This window comes from Amphiura filiformis, chromosome 9 (genome assembly GCF_039555335.1).
Source record: "Amphiura filiformis chromosome 9, Afil_fr2py, whole genome shotgun sequence".
In the NCBI taxonomy this organism is placed as follows: domain Eukaryota; kingdom Metazoa; phylum Echinodermata; class Ophiuroidea; order Amphilepidida; family Amphiuridae; genus Amphiura; species Amphiura filiformis.
Window position 1 is genome coordinate 503,730 of NC_092636.1, and position 18,657 is coordinate 522,386.

Below are 18,657 nucleotides of genomic sequence, written 5' to 3' on the forward strand. Positions count from 1 at the left end.
CTCAGATCAAAATCTAGTGATCACTAAAGTGGTGTCAGCACCAGTCAGAACCAAACGCCTGAAAACTGAACTCCAAAAAGCTATGACAGCAGTAGACTTATCAACCCTCTGATTGCAGAAGAGTTCAGAGCCAAGATTGGTGGTATACTTTTGAACCCCTGCCTCAACTGGAGGATACTGACAGGGGCGTAGCCAGCTTTCTTGGTCAGGGGGGGGCAAAATAAAAATTTTGGGGCACAGACGAAAAATATTGCAGTTGCATCATACAATACATAGAGAATGTGTGTCTTCGAGCTTCCCGAAAAGGGCCTTATAGGGATGATGTGCGCGCGTAGCGCAAAACAAATGGTATTTTACACTATTTTCGCCCATTATCCGGCTTAAAAGGGGGCTTCATTGTTACAATGTGCGCGCGTAGCGCGGAAAAATTTGTATTTTACACTATTTTGGCCCTGAATTTTGGTAGAAAAGGGGCTCCTTGCCCTTTTTCTTTTCCTTTGCCCTCTTGATTTTCTCTTTCATTTTTTTGTCCGGGGGGCACTTTTTCTTTCATTTTTTGTCAGGGGCACCCCCCCCCTGGCTACGCTACTGGATACTGATGTAGAAGACCTAAGTTACAAACAAAATTACTGAAGAATCAGCTAATATTAGGAGGGCTCACCAAGTGAAGGGATTGCCCGAAGAAGTCGCGAAAATGTGCCACTTCAGAAGAAAAGCCAGAGTCTTGATGTTAATTTGATTGCTATCTACTGAATACTAAGCAATTATGTAACTTATTATTGCTGTCTACTGAAGACAGCAATTATATAACTTATTACTGCTATCTACTGAAGACAGTAATTATGTAATTTATTATTGCTTTCTACTGAAGGCAGCAATTATGTAATTTATTATTGCTATTAGACAGTAATTATGACCTTTTTTATACTTTTTCATTAAATGTTAAAAGTAGCCCGACCGTCCCAGACGCGTACGCAGGGGGTGCGGCCCCCTCAAATTTGGAAAAGTATACAAAAAGTCTCAACATTTCAGAATTTGCAAGCGTAGCGAATAAAAAATCAGGTTTTTTACGCATTTTGGGACCAAAAAGGTCCCAATTTCGGGAAGAAAGTCCACTTTTCACAAATCCCCCCCCCCTGGAAAAAAGTCTATTTTTTCAAAATCAGCACCCGGCCCCAAATGAAATCCTGCGTACGGGCCGTGAGTGGCCCGACCTAAGTTGCCCCAAAAAAGTGGAACAACTTTGGTCAGCGTATTACATTAATCCATGAAAAAAAATTGGAAAAAATTATCTCCGCTGTATATGGGAAAGTTGTTACATTGCAGGCGTTAACATGTGGGTGATTGCATGGGATGATCCCTCCTATCAAAATATTTGGTGATTTATCCACCCACCCCACCCCCATCTACGCATATGCTACATGATGTCGAATATCATACGCCCTCGTTCGACCGTTGCCCAGCAAAAAAACAAACAAATACAAGACGACAATGTAACAAAAGATGAATAAAGAAAGTACTTAAGAAATCGTTGAGTACACATACAGGCAAACTTTAATAGCTCCCCTGGGTTAAAATTATTGGCAGTTGGCACAAGTAAAATGATAGAAGTAAGGAACTAATTTGGAGAGCTTAATAATTAATATTCCGGGTAATATTCATCCCACCAATTCATAATGTTGTTCACCATCTCGATGTATCCTAGGCCCGGATCCTAGGCAAGCAAATAAACCCTAAATGGGTGTTTCTGCACACAGGTTTACGTCAACATGTCTGACAAGTGATGTCGTTAGCCTAAATATGCAAAGAGCAGCTTTGTATTAAAACACTTGTGACGCATTCATGTCCAATACACTCTCCTAAGCATATCGATTTTTTTTCCGAAGAAGTAAAAATAACATCTTCTTTCAAGTTCTTTGGTGGGTGGTATGGACTAAACACACACACTTCCGGTAGTATCTTGGCCATAAAAACCAATGGTTTTGAGAAACATTGAGCAACTTTTCAATTATTTGACCCGCGATTAGGGCTGAAATTGTTGGCAATTTCGCCCAAACATATGGATGATCTAGGTTTCAACTGGCAGTGGTACTGAATCGAAGTCATGAAGTGTTGCAATCTGTCACGAGTTTGCTAACTGCATACCATTATTGACACCCGGGATTGACACGAAGCAAGCAATTCGATAAATTGATCGATCTTGGTCGATAATTATCCGCAGGTGGCCAGGTAGAATTACTGAAACATTAATTATCAATTTCATCATCGTTGAAGAGGAAAGACTGACACTGACTGGCAACTGACGTACTTAAGGACTCTGTTATGAATCTTCGTAAATAGATATCAATCACCAAATTCAAAATGGTTATCTGTATGAGATGATTTGATAAACGGACTGCATTATAAAACGCGCATATACAGTATGGACCCTTACATGTATCTTTCATTATGAGATATTGTAATGATCAGATTTATAAAGCAAATTGAAACTTTCGAAAGAAATACTACAACACGATGATGACGAAAGCAGGAATAAATGTCGGTCGTGTCCTCAAAGCGCTGACAACACGATTACTTTTTGCTGCTCATGCCATATTTTGCATTTGGCAAGTAGTTATTATAAAAGCCGATGAATCATACTGGTTAATGGCGGTGACTTTATTGTGCATGTTCATAGAGGGAATTTACACTGTGGTGAAGAGGAAGGGCGAAGAATCGAAGTGGTAAGTGTTAGTGATGTTTCCATGGCAATAAGACGCTTCAGTAACAAATTCGCTTTTAACAATGTTGAGATGCGTTCAAACAAAATGGACGTAGACCTATGTCTTATAATATACCAGCATACAGGCTGTATAAAATGTTTATGTAACTTTTACCAAATTCAACTTTACTCAAGTTTGTTTGAAACGCAGTTTATATACTTATTCACAAGCAACCATGTTTATTATGTCTAGAAATTTACAAAACAATCATAATGATATTATGTAATTTTACATTATGTATGTTCCAAAATTCAAATATGCAAATCTAACTATAAACATGCTGTAAAGCAACTGAACGTCTCTTTTTAATACACAAATCTAAATATTTGTAATTAAATCAAAAAAGCACGCGCATAAATGAAACGAAAGTAGCAATTTCTATACAGGAGTTTATTCATATTGAAAATTTCAACAAAATTAATAGAATAATTGTTATGCCCTTGTGCACATGCAGTTAAATTATAGCCTAATCCAATCAAAAAGATTACATTAGGCCCTACATTAGATTATCGCAAACCATGAAAATCGTGACATAATTTGCAGTGAGTGCTGGCACATCATTGGGAGCTATTCTTAATTTAGTTTTGCGAAAGCAAGTGCAACTTTTACTATTTTTTTGGTCGTTACTGAAGAATGGCCCCAAATCTTGCATGAAATTTGCAGTTATTGGTTAATTTTAAAAATAAACTGAGATGGTAAATGAATTTAAATAATATTGAAAGTACAATCATGATTCGTGGCATTATTCTCTGGTTTCTTTCAAGGAAGTATTTTTTCAATATATCGATCTTTTTGTGAGTACACAGACACAAACCATCAGATAGATAGCATTATTTTTCTTCAAACATTGACGTATAGATTTATCAAAGTACATCAATGTTTCTGTAAATTGATCATGCTACATACGTGTATCAATAGACCCATTTGAAAACGCAATATTTTACCAAAACTCCAATCTCCCTTCAAACGGGTTAATTTTGGTCTCAAATATGAAATAATAAGTTATCTTCTGTGTATAGTTAGGTAACAGGGGCAAGCAAATGACAGACATCTCTCCTTGCATAAAGTTCCTACAACAATTGACAGATACAAAAAATGAATGTAGAGTAGACCATGCAAGTACTCGAATGAATTTGCTGTTTCAGACAGGCAAACACAAAAAGGACAAACATGAGTACAATGATTCAGTAGCAGTCTGAGGTCTTGGCAAACATACCGGTCGTACATGCACTTCTCATAATATGAATCATGATTGTCGTGTGGATGGAGAAGGGGATCACAGTACAATAATAAATTATTAGGCCATTAATATGTCTTTAGTTCGTGACGTTTTTTTCAAATGTGCGCTCCGTATAAATCCACGCCGAGTGATTGTTTTCTTCTTTTTCGTATTGTACTACAAATCGATCAAAGAAATAATGTTGCCATGGGGAAGAACCAAATACAGTACCGATTAAATTTTAAAAGCCCGTTTTGGGGGAAAATTTTGGAGAATTTGCTTGAGAAAAAGCTGGTTTGTGAAATTATCGATATCTTGATTACGGACGTTAATTTAGACATCTGAATACCTACATTATTTCTCAACATTCTGCCAATTGCCATTCCATTTCATTTTCACTTCAAATTGAAGCTAGTTTGGCAAAAAACGAGGTTTTTCTCCATCGGTTTCGTCCAAAATTTCAGCGCCGACATGCGTGTTTATTCTAAGAGCCATTATGCGGACGCAATTGTAATCACGTCATTGCGTCAAATTATAATTATATATCCCTTCGAGGACAATCAATTGCGTAAGCTGATGTGTGCCGAGAGGATAAACGTTAGACTTTGAATCTATTATGATTAAATTTTGTGGGTTCGAGTCCCCGTGTGGCTGAAATTTCGTTTTTTTTTCCTCTTTTCTCATTTTTACTTCTGTCCTTCCCTGTTTTCTTTCTCCTTTTCTTTTTTCATTTCTTTTTCTTTTTCTTTCTCTCTTTCTTTCTTTTTTTATTCACTATTTCTTTATTCTTTCTTGCTCCTTTCTTTTATAGTTTTTGTATATTTGATTGATTCGCTGACTACAGTGATTGATTGTTTTCACTTTATATAATTCAAAAATTTGTAGGCCTGCTAAGGCTATCTTGTTGAATATTCCCAAATTCGATTTACAAATAATTGCATTGTGATGTTGTTGTTGATGTTATTTATTTATTTCATCAAAGATATCAAGGCTCTATAAATTTAATATCAACACATTTTCTAGACGGTGGCGTATCTTCACGGGGCGGGCATAGGGGCCAGAGAAAGTGCCCCCAATCGATTTATAATTTATAAAATCCTCATGAAAATTGCCGAAAACGGCTTGTGCCCCCCGCATCACGAGCTCCCGGGCACGAGCTGAGCCAAGTTTCATGTCTTGACCGTGGATCGATATTCTATTATAATTATTAAAGTAGGCTTATACCTCCCGGTACGCTTGTTCATTTTCTGCATGGCTGTTTCTGTTATGAACTTACGCCCCTCTGAAATCAAGCGCATGAAAAACCTTTCGGCTAACCTTAATTAAATTGTCAAATAAAATCAATTTCAAATGCTCCAATCAACATGTGCATGGACATTACATAAGGCGCGTGAAAGTCGATTCCGAGTTTATCGTTCCCCGCCCGCGTCACTTTTTGGACACCAAAAACACCCGCGTCAAATTTTCAAAAATGCCAAAATAATTCATTATTTTCAAAGTATCAGTGTTTTCACCAGCTTTAGCAATTGGAAACATATATTTTTGTTTGTAAAACATATAAATTTATAACTTGGAACCAAAACCAGGCTCTTTTCTAACTTTTCTAGTCCCTACCCATATAAAAACATGTTTATAAATAACATGTATGAGTGTGGCTTTAAATCAACACGCACTTTAGGTCAACTAGCGGTCACCCGTCTTTCGCGGTCAGGGTCTTTCGCGGTTGGTAAATTGTGTACATTTTGTGTACATGTAAATGTTTTATTTAATGTGATTAATGGTATGAGAGGAGATGATCATTTAGAACTTAGAAGTATAATATTTAGTATCTTTTCCATATAAATCAATGGCTTGAAATTGCAATTAGATCATGTCTTGCCCTGTGGGATGCTGGTCGCTCTGATATTTAAGATTTTTATGCATTTGTTTCTACAGTACTTTTTAGCCCATTTTGGACAAATTTGTTGTACCTTTTAGCTCATTTTTTATCATTTTCATCCAAGTTTGTCCCCCACCTTGAAATGTACCTTCTGCCCCCGCCTCCTGCAAAAGTCCTGGCTACATCACTGAGCAGATGAACACAATTTTATTCACATCTCTTTGTCGTACTCTTTAGCCCATTTGTGACAATCCCCCCCCCCTTGAAATTTGCCTCGGCCCCCCCTCTCTCTCTCTCTGAAAAAGTCCTGGCTACACCACTGTGCAGCTGAAACAATTTTATTCACATTTCCTTACACTCTATTTCATATAAAGTTATGATCATACCTGATCATACATTATGCTGATAACATTAAACATAGCACTACCACAAAGCAGAGTAGGCCTATTCATGGTGTGGTTTGGCAACCCTGATTAATTTGTCCTTCAAAAGTTTCACTTTAACTATAGGTTCTCCATAAGAACACAGAATACATGCTAATGTTGATCAATTAGTTGAATAAACAATAGATGTTAATTGAGTTTCTACTGTGTCATGTAATAGTTGCTTCTACTGTGTCATGTAATAGTTGAGACTACAGGCATAATATCCTCACACCGATGACAGGATAGAAGGCCTAATTCAGGCTATGTCAACATTACATGTAGTGTATTGTGTTGGCGTGAAAAGTTGTAGCATGCAGGTGCGCTGTCACTGCCTTTGCCCTGCCTTTGAAACTAATTAACATAATTTGACACCCTTAACGTAAACAAAAACAAAATTGGACGTTTTATTGGGGTGCGGACAACTTTACTCTACGCAACGCAAAAATTCGTTTTCCGAAATAATGTAAAACGTAGAAGTTTTTAGCCTTACCAATTCGCCAAACTCAGTAATTTATTATAGATAATGAAATCTGATGAAATAATGAAAAATGAAAAATGAAAAAGTCACCTCACCAACCTGGGAAAAAAAAGGGACGATAAACTCGATATTGACTTTCATGGGCCTAACATGTAACTTTAAGTTAGGTATATCTAAGAAAGATCTATATCGTTTGCAGAAGTTGCAAAATAAGTGTGCACGTTTAATATGTCTCAAACCAAAATTTGAGCATGTTACCCCTCTCTTGAACCAACTTCATTGGCTCCCCGTCAGTCAGTGAGAGGATTGTATACAAGACACTGCTTTATGTGTTTAAATCTCTGAATGGACTCTCTCCCAACTGCCTCACTGTGAAAAGATCATCCCAGAGCGCAACGAAGACCCGCTCGACAGATAGTATTCAGGGCCCGGGGGGGTACTCAGTACAAATGACCATACGGGGACGTGCCGCAAACATGGGTAGCATTTTCGGCCTTCTGGTATATCAATGACCCCTTTTTCAAAGCCTATTTTGGTATATGAATGGGTCCTTTTTCAAAATTTTCTCAATTTTTTTCGGAAAACAGCCCAATTTTTCCTTAATCTAGCCAAAAATTTCAAAATTTTCCCAAAATTTTGGGAAAATTTGTAAAAACTAAGACAATTTTGGTTAAATTCGGCCGAAAATTTTGACTTTTGGTATATCAATGGGTCCAAATTTCTTGAAAAATTGGTATATTTATGGGTCCACTTCCAAAATCTCAGCGGCACGTCCCTACCCAAACCAAACTTAAGTACCCCCCCCCCCCGGGATTCAGGGCCGTTCCTATGGACTTTGCTGCCCTAGGCAAATAAAAGCCTCTCACCAGTGCCGCCGACAAGGGAGGGTAACCGGGTGCGTTACCCAGTAAAAGCAAAGAAACGGGACCTCTGGGGCCCGTCAAAGTTAAAGAAAAGATACCTTGTAATTAAGGCATATTTTCTTTGCTTTACTATATGGGCCAACAAAAGTCTATTTTCTTGTTCATTAGGCCTAAGGTCTAAGGTATCTCTATCTTCTTTGCTTCTTACGGGCCCTCCGAGGCCTCTTTTTTTCTTTTATGGGTCCATTAAGGTATCTTTTCTTTGCTTATTAAGCTTTTTTACATACTCACTAAGGTCTCTTTCCTTTCCTTTACGGGCCTATGGTATATTTTCTTTGCTTTTTACGGGGCTACTACCACTACGGTATCTTTTCTTTGCCTTTACGGGTCCATTCTTCGCCAGCGTACGCAAAACAATCAACACATTTTGCGCAAAATTGTCGCAAAAGGTGGAAATTTACGTAATTTTGGTGGGTTTTTTTGCCTCAAAAGTGGGGGGGGGGGCAAAAGGGGATAGAAAAATATTTTGACCTGTCAAGAAATCTGTTCCCCCTATAATAATTCACCACCCTGAGGATACACAAAAACTCACCTGTACAAAAACACATGATATTTTGATTATAACATTCGTAGGGAAACACTCGTTCTCTACGTTTCCTTTACCTAGACATGAGGTAAAATGAGCATATATTTCAACGTGGAACGATACGTTTTAATGCTACGTTGAGTCCAAAATGAGAAATCGCAATGTCATTTTTTAAACGCAAAGTATCACACACATTTCAATGGATATCACGTTTAAATTTAGTCAACTTTTAACACATCGCTGTAGCTTTATTATAATGATTTGTTAAAAACAAAAGGGATCATAATAATAATTAGACTTTCCTTCGTATGTTCATTATCCTTGACTGTCTTTAACATAATGTGAAATGGACAAATTTTGTGCATTTTCAACGATGTATCTACGTTCATTTCAAACGTAGAAAATCTTCAAAACTGGCTAAATACGTGACCTCGCTTTGTGTGGTTTTGAATAGATCAACGTACGTCCGATACCTACGTTTGGAAATCGCAGTGTCTCGAATAATTTATTTATATAGGTTTATTCTAAATTTAATTTGCGTTCATGAAGATCTGAGTCTTGACGTGGTTGTTATGCCGGCCGTCTCTATGGACATAAGAGAGGTTGATACATACTGAAAATGCTAGACCACTTGATACGAGATGTTAGTGTCCACATGAAAATGTGTGCAAATTGATGACAGAAACAATACTGGCCGCCAGTGTGCAAATAGTTGATTGTATGGTGATCCCATTATTTGTAAGAACATTTTAGCGAGATGACTTAAGTTGGTTAAATGGACAGGCTATAATGCTGGCCTCATCAGTGACCAAGGGCCCCGGGGGGGGTACTCAGTACAAATGACCATACGGGGACGTGCCGCAAACATGGGTAGCATTTGCAGCCTTCTGGTATATCAATGACCCTTTTTCAAAGCCTATTTTGGTATATGAATGGGTCCTTTTTCAAAATTTTCTCAATTTTTCGGAAAACAGTCCAATTTTTCCTTAATCTAGCCAAAATTTTCAAAATTTCCCCAAAATTTTGGGAAAATTTGTAAAAACTAAGACAATTTTGGGTAAATTTGGCCGAAAATTTTGACTTTTGATATATCAATATGGGTCCAAATTTCTTGAAAAATTGGTATATTTATGGGTCTACTTCCAAAATCTCAGCGGCACGTCCCTACCAAAACCAAACTTGAGTACCCCCCCGGGCCAAGGGCAGGGGGACTTCCCCCTGGCTATGACAGAAACAATACTGGCCGCCAGTGTGCAAATAGTTGATTGTATGGTGATCCCATTATTTGTAAGAACATTTTAGCGAGATGACTTAAGTTGGTTAAATGGACAGGCTATAATGCTGGCCTCATCAGTGACCAAGGGCCCCGGGGGGTACTCAGTACAAATGACCATACGGGGACGTGCCGCAAACATGGGTAGCATTTTCAGCCTTCTGGTATATCAATGACCCCTTTTTCAAAGCCTATTTTGGTATATGAATGGGTCATTTTTTTCAAGATTTTCTCAATTTTTTCGGAAAACAGTCCAATTTTTTCCTTAATCTAGCCAAAATTTTCAAAATTTCCCCAAAATTTTGGGAAAATTTGTAAAAACTAAGACAATTTTGGGTAAATTTGGCCGAAAATTTTGACTTTTGATATATCAATATGGGTCCAAATTTCTTGAAAAATTGGTATATTTATGGGTCTACTTCCAAAATCTCAGCGGCACGTCCCTACCAAAACCAAACTTGAGTCCCCCCCCTGGCCAAGGGCAGGGGACTTCCCCCTGGCTTGAAATATCTGGTAAAAGGCCACTATTTGTGATGTGCATCATCCTTTTGTTTTGTACAATTAAATGAAGTTTAAATCAATTATATTTATTTGTACTTTGTACAGGTTTTGTCCCAGTGTACTCTTCTTTTTACTTGCTGTAATACCAGCAATATGGATAATGGAATTAGAACTACTGGACCAAAGACTGGCATCCATTAGTGGGAGCGCCGCCAACGCCACTGCCGATGCAACAAGCAATAATAATTTGGAAGTGGTAAGTAGCCCAAAAAGTAAAAAAATTAAAGCCCATTACGTAATAATTTGCTTGGGTTTAACTTCTTTTACCTACTCACTACTCCCTCTGTTAGCCTAGTGAACAAAATTGGGTTTGTTGCATCGAAGTGGTTACGTATAATTCTCTTGGTTACCGGATCACGCTATTTTGGTATGCCTCCGACCGGGGCCTCCGAGTGCCATATACTTTGTGTGGTGATCGTTTCGATCGTGGTTCATGTCATCCCGTTCACATAGTAACATTACGTAATTTCGCTGGCGAATTTGGGCGGTGTGCGCATTGCTTTAACCATGGAGGTATATAAATAAATGGAGAATGATCCAGCCAAGCCTCTTTTGTACTACGTTGGTTATGACCAATTATTGTTGAATAGGCAATTCCAGGTTTATATTGATTATGCTAAGCTGATTACATTGTGAAGTCTGTTTCACTGGCCATTGATTTCAATGGGGTAAAATGAAGTTTAGGCCTATACTTACTGGAAAGTGCTCATATTTCATAAAATTTTGATATCAAAATCTCATTTTCGCCAAAAATTGAGTGCTTAAATTCTGAGACTAGTATACCTAGGTTTAGGTATACTAGTCTCAGTTAAATTGCATCAAGAAATCAATCTTTTTGAAAAAAGAAACACCTTATCTGTTGTCATCTTGTGACTCCCTACATTTTGGTCATGAAAAATAATTTTGAATTATGACTTTTTTCCCCAAAAGTTATGACCCCCCCTGTATATTTGGAACCCCTCCTCCAAAGAAAATGATAGCCCCTAATAATATTAATATAATCATTTAGGCCTAAATACTGATAATTATTTATTATAAAATGAGAAGTTTAATGATGATGATTTAGGCGGCCTATACGATTTCATGACAATACAGAATTAAAAGTTTAAAAACAATAACATGACATATCCGTCATGGCACTCAATCAATTTGACCCGAAGCTTCAACCAAAATCACGGTTATCATACACTAAACTATTTAGACAAAGTATGTATAGGGCCTATACATTCCGTATATCAATTTCTCTCTAGAAAAGATTGTCTGATCATCACTTTTGCTTGAATTCCGAAGTACTTCCGGTAAATTTTGCTCGCTGGTAACTCAAATGGCCCAAATTGGCCCAACATAATCTTTTCACAATCGGAAGGTAAAAACGTTTTGCTTTCATTTGCACTATATTTGAACTCCCTCAGACCCCCTTAAAAGCTTAATATATGAACATGAAAACTAAGTATATTTTTCAAGTTACGGCACAACTAGTGTAGAAAACAGTTTCATAACTTGAGAACAGAACATCCGAATTTCTTCGGGTTTTCGCACGATCATACATTGAAACTATAAGCTATCAAAACTGGTGACTTTGAACATCTGATTGACTAGCTGACGTCATTATACAGTCTCTTTTGCAAGGCTTCCGATACGGGTCAATGTAGGGTCAATTCCTATGAGGAAATTTTGGGAGTGACAATCAATGAACCATGGTAGAGGCTCATAACCATCGTGGAGATCAATAGCTTGGCTGAAGTGGCTGGTCAATTCAAGTTTGGTGACTCATTGAATAGAGGTAACGGGATAATCTCCACTTAGGAGATTAGAATTCTGGCGATCATTCTCCATTTATTTATATACCTCCATGCTTTAACTCAGTAACTCATTTTGAGTCATTTCGAGTCTTCTACGCTAGAACAAACTGTTTGTCAGTGTGTTTCTCTACGGTGTTAAATTTTTTTGTTACGTATTGCGGTTTGGTTAATTTTAAAGCAAATTATGGGTGGTAGGCCTATATGCAAGTGTTTGCTATAGAACTACTTTATACTGACTCACTAACTCATTTTGACATTTATGGATATAAAACCAGCTGTATTGTTTGTGTTATCTTCAACTTATTGGGACCAAAGTTTTCACCTTTTTCATAATCTTAAAAATCGAGTTTGTAACAGAGTTGCAAAATAGAAGTAGGGGGCCCACACAATCTCCCAGTTACCTACGAATCTACGGTGTTGCATTTTAGAAGTGGTGATCGATAGGTTATACTCATAATTAGAAATAAAATGAAAGTTATGGTTGTCCTGTAGGGTCTATGGCGTAAGGTGTTAGAGAGGGGGGACTGGTTTCACTAATATTCATACAATTTTAGTTAGATTCAAAATGAATCAAAATAAGTCAATATAAAGTAATTCGATGACAGACCCCCCCCCCCAATACTTTGCTTTAAAAACAACCGGGCCAAATATACGTACACTACATGTACGAGATTCCTATTGCAGCCACCTGGTACTTCGTTGCCAATGTACCTAATTGGAATACCTACGCGGTTATGCTACTACACATGACTGCACAGTTTAGTACCACCTGCCATTGTACGTGCACCTTTGTAGGAGGCAGTACCGCAGTTGGAATCTCATCGGGTAGTGTAAGTCCAGAGTAAAAACAATGACAAATTATTTGTTGTAGAAAGACTCAAAAATACTCAAAATTAGTTACCGGGTCAATAAAGTAATTCAATAGCAAAATGCACATACCGCCCATAATGCGAAATTAAAAAATCTAAGTCCAAAGGAAAATCACTGACAGTTCTAGAAATGACTCAAATGACCTACAATGAGCCCCCCCACACATAATTTGATTTAAAAACAACCAGCGCCCAATACGTAACATATCCATAATCTATTTAATTTATTATATATTTGTTCGTTTTTGCCAGGTGACTTCCTCTGCAGGTCTTTCATCTGACGAATGGGTACTCGTCTTGGAGCAGCTTCTTCTATTCGTGCTTATAATTGGACGATGGATGCTTCCAAAAGGAGAAATAACACGTGATCAACTATCTCAACTTCTATTGGTCTATCTAGGCATGGCAGCCGATATAATCGAAATATTTGAAGCTTTTAATGAAGAAAATGTAATGTACAATCGAGGTCTTATAATAGGTTTAATGACCTTATGGTCGTGGGCATTAATGCAATTTACCCTTGTGTACACGGCCACTAGAGGTAGGCGGTACAAATCAACTTTGTATGGCAACGAAGATCCGACTTCGCCCCGGAGTTCTCCATCTAAGATTGCCCCGTCACCGACATCTAAAACCGTATTATTAGAATCCCCTGAAGAAAAACCTAAATACAACCGAGGGGCTTTCAAAAAGGTTTCCCGCGTTGTGACAATGGCCATGCATTGGCAATCAGGGTTGAACGAAACAGGAAGATCGACAGAAGATGGAGAGAACATCCTGTTGAAGTCACCTGTGGATCCAAATCGTGTGATACCAGTGCGTCGTGATGACGAGGAAGAGGAAGATCAAAGTCCTACATGTACTTGCCTTGAATCAGACACATGGGCAATAGTCGCCGCCCTCCTCATGCAAGATTTACCATTTCTCACCATCCGCGTCATTCTCATCGCTCGTTACCAAGTTCTTAGCTATCTCAATATTTTCTTTACTTGCAAGAACCTTCTAGTGATCACACTGCAGGTTTATCGTCTTATTGTTGTGCAAATTGAGTTACGAAAAAAAGAAGAGGAGGACGAAGAGAAACAAATGGAAATAGCTGCGGGTCTGCTTGCCGCCAAATTTGGATATCGATTCCCGGTTGCGTTTGTCGATCCATACGCAGCTGCCATGGGACCGGGAGGAACTTTGCCCTATGGCTTTGGCAATGGAGGTGGAACCATGGCATCAAGAAAGAGAGAAGTAAATGTAGAGAATGATAATCTTGACGTCAGTTTTAGGTAACCCATGGCAACAGCAGGATAGTTGAGAAACAAAAGAACATGTAAAATATATGTATCATATATACGGGGCTATATACTGGCAATTGATCGGGACGATCATAATTTATGATTATGCGTATACGGAGATATGAAGGAAAAGCATGAATATGGGACAATATATGCTTATAATATACAAATACAACATGTTTTGAGGGGAAGTATAGTTAACTTAAAAGTACCGGTATTACACCTAAATGGTGTAAATATTAATGAACTAATCATTAGTCAATTTCATAACCGCACAATAGCCTATATAGCCGTCTTATACAACATACTAACATATTAACACGGGCGACATCATCGTTTTAGGCCAAAAACAAAGATTATGCGTGTTTTAACACGCATAAAAGAGCTGAATAATAGTTAATACGGCTATATAGGCTATAGTACGGTTATTTATGAACGCTTAACAATACGAAATTATATTATTTGGCTATTAACCAATGAAATGTCGTTATTCATGTCTGCTGAATGATAACGTGTCATATCACACGGGTAAGAACCAATAAGGTTACAGGAACGTTCTCAAATGTTTAAGAATGGTCGCTTTACCCGGGCCAAATATTCAAAAATTCTCCGCAGAAAGAATGATGTCATTTATTTTTGAAATATCTTTTGTTGATTGCAACAGAATCCATTTAATCACCATTCATTCCAGGAAAGCATATCAAATATCAAATAACGCATCAAAAGTGGCGGAACAGTGCTTAATTTGCATAAATCCAAAAAGTGGAATTTAGAAGTTGGTCAAATTTTGTTGATAACCATATCAATGTATTGCTCTCATCATTCATAAGGATAGTTTGACCTGTCTGCAACATACAGTTCTTGAGTAATAGGCAAAAGGGGCAAAGGGGTACGTCCACGTGTGTCCACAATTGAAAAATGCTCCAATTATCATCCAAACATCATAAAATAGGTCAAGGTCAACAGGGCTCAATTAATTTTGATCTTTTTGGCCATGTCACCAAGGTAACCACATGAAACATGACAAACTATTTTCTGTTTAAAATGTATTTGCAATCTGATACCATTTAAATTAAAATCAGAGAATTTTAAAATTTTGTCCCCTGTGGTAACCCAAATTTTGATATTTGACCTTTCCCCTAAGAACTGTACATTGGAAATGAGTCAAGCTATACCTTTTGTAAATCCTTATGACGAGATGAATACATTGGTATGGTTTTTAACAACACTGCAAAATTCCTGGCGACAGAGTGACTACATCGCACTGGAACTCTGAAGTCACTACCGCCGTCACTCCAGAATAACCTACCCTATGGTGGCCGACAGAGTCACTACAGGAGAGTGACAACATCGGAAACAAGGTAGTAGGGTATTATGCAGCAGTGTCATCACGCAGTGACTACAACTGCTAGCCTCCGATGTGTTATCTGCTCGATGCCGCATCGGCGACCCATGAGGTAGACCACTGACTAGATTCCGACAGTGGTCCACATCTTGTAGTCACATCAAAGTGACTTCTGTAGCGTGTCCCCATGCGTCGCCTGCTCGGTGCCCAGTCGGCGAACTTCAAGGTGACTACACTGCCAAAAGGTCATTGACCGAACCCTGTTATGAGTTCGAACACTCTGGGGACGCGCGCGTATATCTACCAAATACGCGCTGATGATGACAAATACGCGTATCATGCTTGTTTACTGCTTGTAGGCCTATGTACGCTCATGAATGGAATGAGTTGGTTTTATAATTAATTGATTGATGCATGCTGTACAGCGGGTCTGCGGCTGTACTGCCGTCTTTGTTTTTTATCGTGCTTTTGCATTCTTTGTCATTTATATTTCTACTGTGAGACTTCCGATTCATTTTGTTTCTTTTATTTGTTGTTCTCTTTTATATATTTTAATTGTTTTTGTGCTGCCTGTTTAATAATCTCATCAACTGTGTGTGTTTTACTTTTGCAGTTCTTGTTCTTGGTTTATTTGTTTGTTTCATTTCAGACGTTTTTATTTAGTTTATTTGTTTGCTTGTTTTCCCACAAAACTTATATCATTGCTTTGTTTACTTCAGTGGTTAGATGACATGTTTTGCTATCAAATTATGCCTATTTTTTCATATTTTGCATGATAACGTTATATAGGCCTATTGAAACTTTTTTTTATTTAAAACGAATTGTGTTTTAAAAGAGATATTAATTTTCAGCCGAAGTTCGCAAAGTATGCCTATTATAGGCCTAGCATTTTCAATTTATACATTTTGATTTGCCAAAACATTACTTATTTTGAAGCAAGAATTTTTCTGTTATATTTAAAATTGATTTATAGGCCTAGCATGCATTTTGTTTTACTTCTTGTCACGTTCCTGAAAGGCCTACTACAAATTTATACTTTTACTGCCGTAAGTTTATGCAAAACTTTGGCTTGTGTTATTTTCTTTTCCCGTTTTTCAAAATGGTGTTTTCATAGGCCTATTAGTTTAATTCGTTTTTCATGTTGATTTTTTACGTTATCAAATTATGCCTATAAATCGGTGTCACATCAATATAGGCATATTGCAGTGTTTGTTTGAAATTGTGTCCTATTTTTTATCACGCAAATATTAATGCTTAATATTGTTATTGTTATAATTATTTATTTATTTTACACATTTAATATTTTTAATTCATCAATAGGCCTACATGCTTCTTATAATATTCCTACTTTTAACTTCTTAATTTGCAATTTTTCTCAAGTTGTTTTACTGATCATGTTTATTTCTTTTACTAACAAATCATTTTATTCATCTAATATTTCCCTTATTTTTAAAGTCCAGTTTGCAATTTCCCCTCCCACAAACAAAAAAAAAAAAGCAAGAAATAAAGAATATTATTTGAATAAATCAAGAGAATATAAAAAATATGGCAATAAAAGCAAAACCGGCAACCCAAAACGCCATACTGAGCACCCAGGCCTAGTCGCGTAGTCACACCAGTGTGACTCTCCTGCGAAGTCACCGTGCCGCGAAGTCACTCTGTAGAAACCTAGGAGGCTGGCTACCCGGCTATTTCGGACCGGCGATATGGAAAACCGAGGTGTAGTTTCCGATGGAGTGACATTCTGGTGACATCGGCGTCACACAGATGAGAATCTTGCAGTGAAGATTTGACCAACTCTGACATTTTACCCCCTGCATTAGCGGTCATTTTGGATTTATGCAAATTAGGCACTGTTCAATTACTTGCAGGGGATGTTTTTATTTGATGACGCATGTGCAATGGATTCTGCTGCAAGTGGCAGGTGATTTCATATTTTTACTTGCCTATATTTTTTAAGATCTTCTCTAAACGTTCGTGTTATTATAGTCCTATATTACGTAAAACGATCATTCCATCTTTATAAATATGTTATTTTTATTCAAAGAAAAGGCTATAAACACACAGCATTGTGAGATTTACAGGGCCGGATTTACCATTTTGGGGGCCCCAAAATTGCCCAATGCAGTACGCATCTTCCATTTTAGCCAAATTTAATTGCACAATTTTGCGCGCTTCCCGCACACTGGTCTATTGCAAAATTCAGCTTCAATTTGGGCTAAAATAGTCTAACATTTATATTTTTCGCGCGCTTCCCGCGCAAATGTCCTAGTAAAATCTAAACACTTGGCCACTTGAGTGAGTGCACATGCTTTCCTCACGGTGCGTTGGGGCCTCCAAATTTTGGCCTGGCCCAGGGCCCCCAAGAAGGTAAATCCGGCCCTGGAGATTTATATATATCTTAGAAATTAAGCTGAATTTATACTCGATCGCTTTTGCAGAAAAGCGATTCTCACGCATGCTCAGTGTTTACTTATACGTTTCCAGAGCGTCATGCCGATCAATTGATTCAAATCGCTGAGGCAAAAACGACGTCGCTTTTCCAAGTTGAAGAAATCTCAACTTCCCAGCGATATCGCTTGACACGTGAATGCGTCAACCAATCATACACAACCAACTGGATCTATTATTTTGCTAATTAATTAACCTTTCTCGATTATTAATTTTTAGTGATGAATTAATTCAAAGCAATAATTATTGACAGCAACTGATATTTTAACAATGTATTTTGTGGCATTTAGAATATTTTTAATTGTCGTCTGCAATCGCTATCGCCGTGATAAGTAGGCCCTATAAATTAATGCAAAAGTGACGGGCGATGGATCGCAAAATTCGGAGATTGCCCATCGCTTTCCAAAAGCGTTTCATCGCAATCGCTCGGCGATCGAGTATAAATCCAGCTTTATACTGATTATTCACTTATATTACTCGTTTCCATCCACATGCATGTACGTGGCCTAGCGGTAAAGACCCGGGTTCATGACGTATAAAGGCCCTATTGCACGTTCGTATCAATTACATTATTAATATATTGCTTTTTAATTATCTGTGACCGCTAAAACTAGTTGTTTGTGATGTGTAGAATAACGCAACTGGCCTATATGAAATATTGCGTACTAAAATATTAATACTATCACTCCCGATCCCGTTATCACTGTCGGTTACACTGTATAAAGTATACATTAAGGGTATGCAGGAGTTTGCCAGGCTTTGCCTGCTGTGAAAATACATTCTTACTTAACACAGTGACATAATAAAATAAACCCATTTATATATCTTTGTGTACTTATCATGTGAAATAAAAAACAA

At 37.6% G+C, this 18,657-nt stretch overlaps 1 protein-coding gene across 1 annotated transcript; it reads left to right on the top strand.

Moving 5' to 3' along the window:
- The first annotated feature begins 1,907 nt into the window (after nt 1-1,907).
- On the top strand, nt 1,908-14,594 carry LOC140160491 (transmembrane protein 26-like). The gene is made up of 3 exons (XM_072183727.1): nt 1,908-2,723; nt 10,092-10,242; nt 12,970-14,594. The coding sequence occupies exons 1-3, from the start codon at nt 2,515-2,517 to the stop codon at nt 13,996-13,998; spliced, it is 1,389 nt and encodes a 462-aa protein (XP_072039828.1). The 5' UTR covers nt 1,908-2,514; the 3' UTR covers nt 13,999-14,594.
- The last annotated feature ends 4,063 nt before the right edge of the window (nt 14,595-18,657 follow it).

What these genes read in the sequence shown, in the direction of transcription:
- LOC140160491 (XM_072183727.1), top strand. Translation starts at nt 2,515, where the DNA reads ATGATGACGAAAGCAGGAATAAATGTCGGTCGTGTCCTCAAAGCGCTG. An exon ending in AAGGGCGAAGAATCGAAGTG is followed by an intron (nt 2,724 to 10,091) that starts GTAAGTGTTAGT and finishes TACTTTGTACAG; the next exon opens with GTTTTGTCCCAGTGTACTCT. An exon ending in GCAATAATAATTTGGAAGTG is followed by an intron (nt 10,243 to 12,969) that starts GTAAGTAGCCCA and finishes CGTTTTTGCCAG; the next exon opens with GTGACTTCCTCTGCAGGTCT.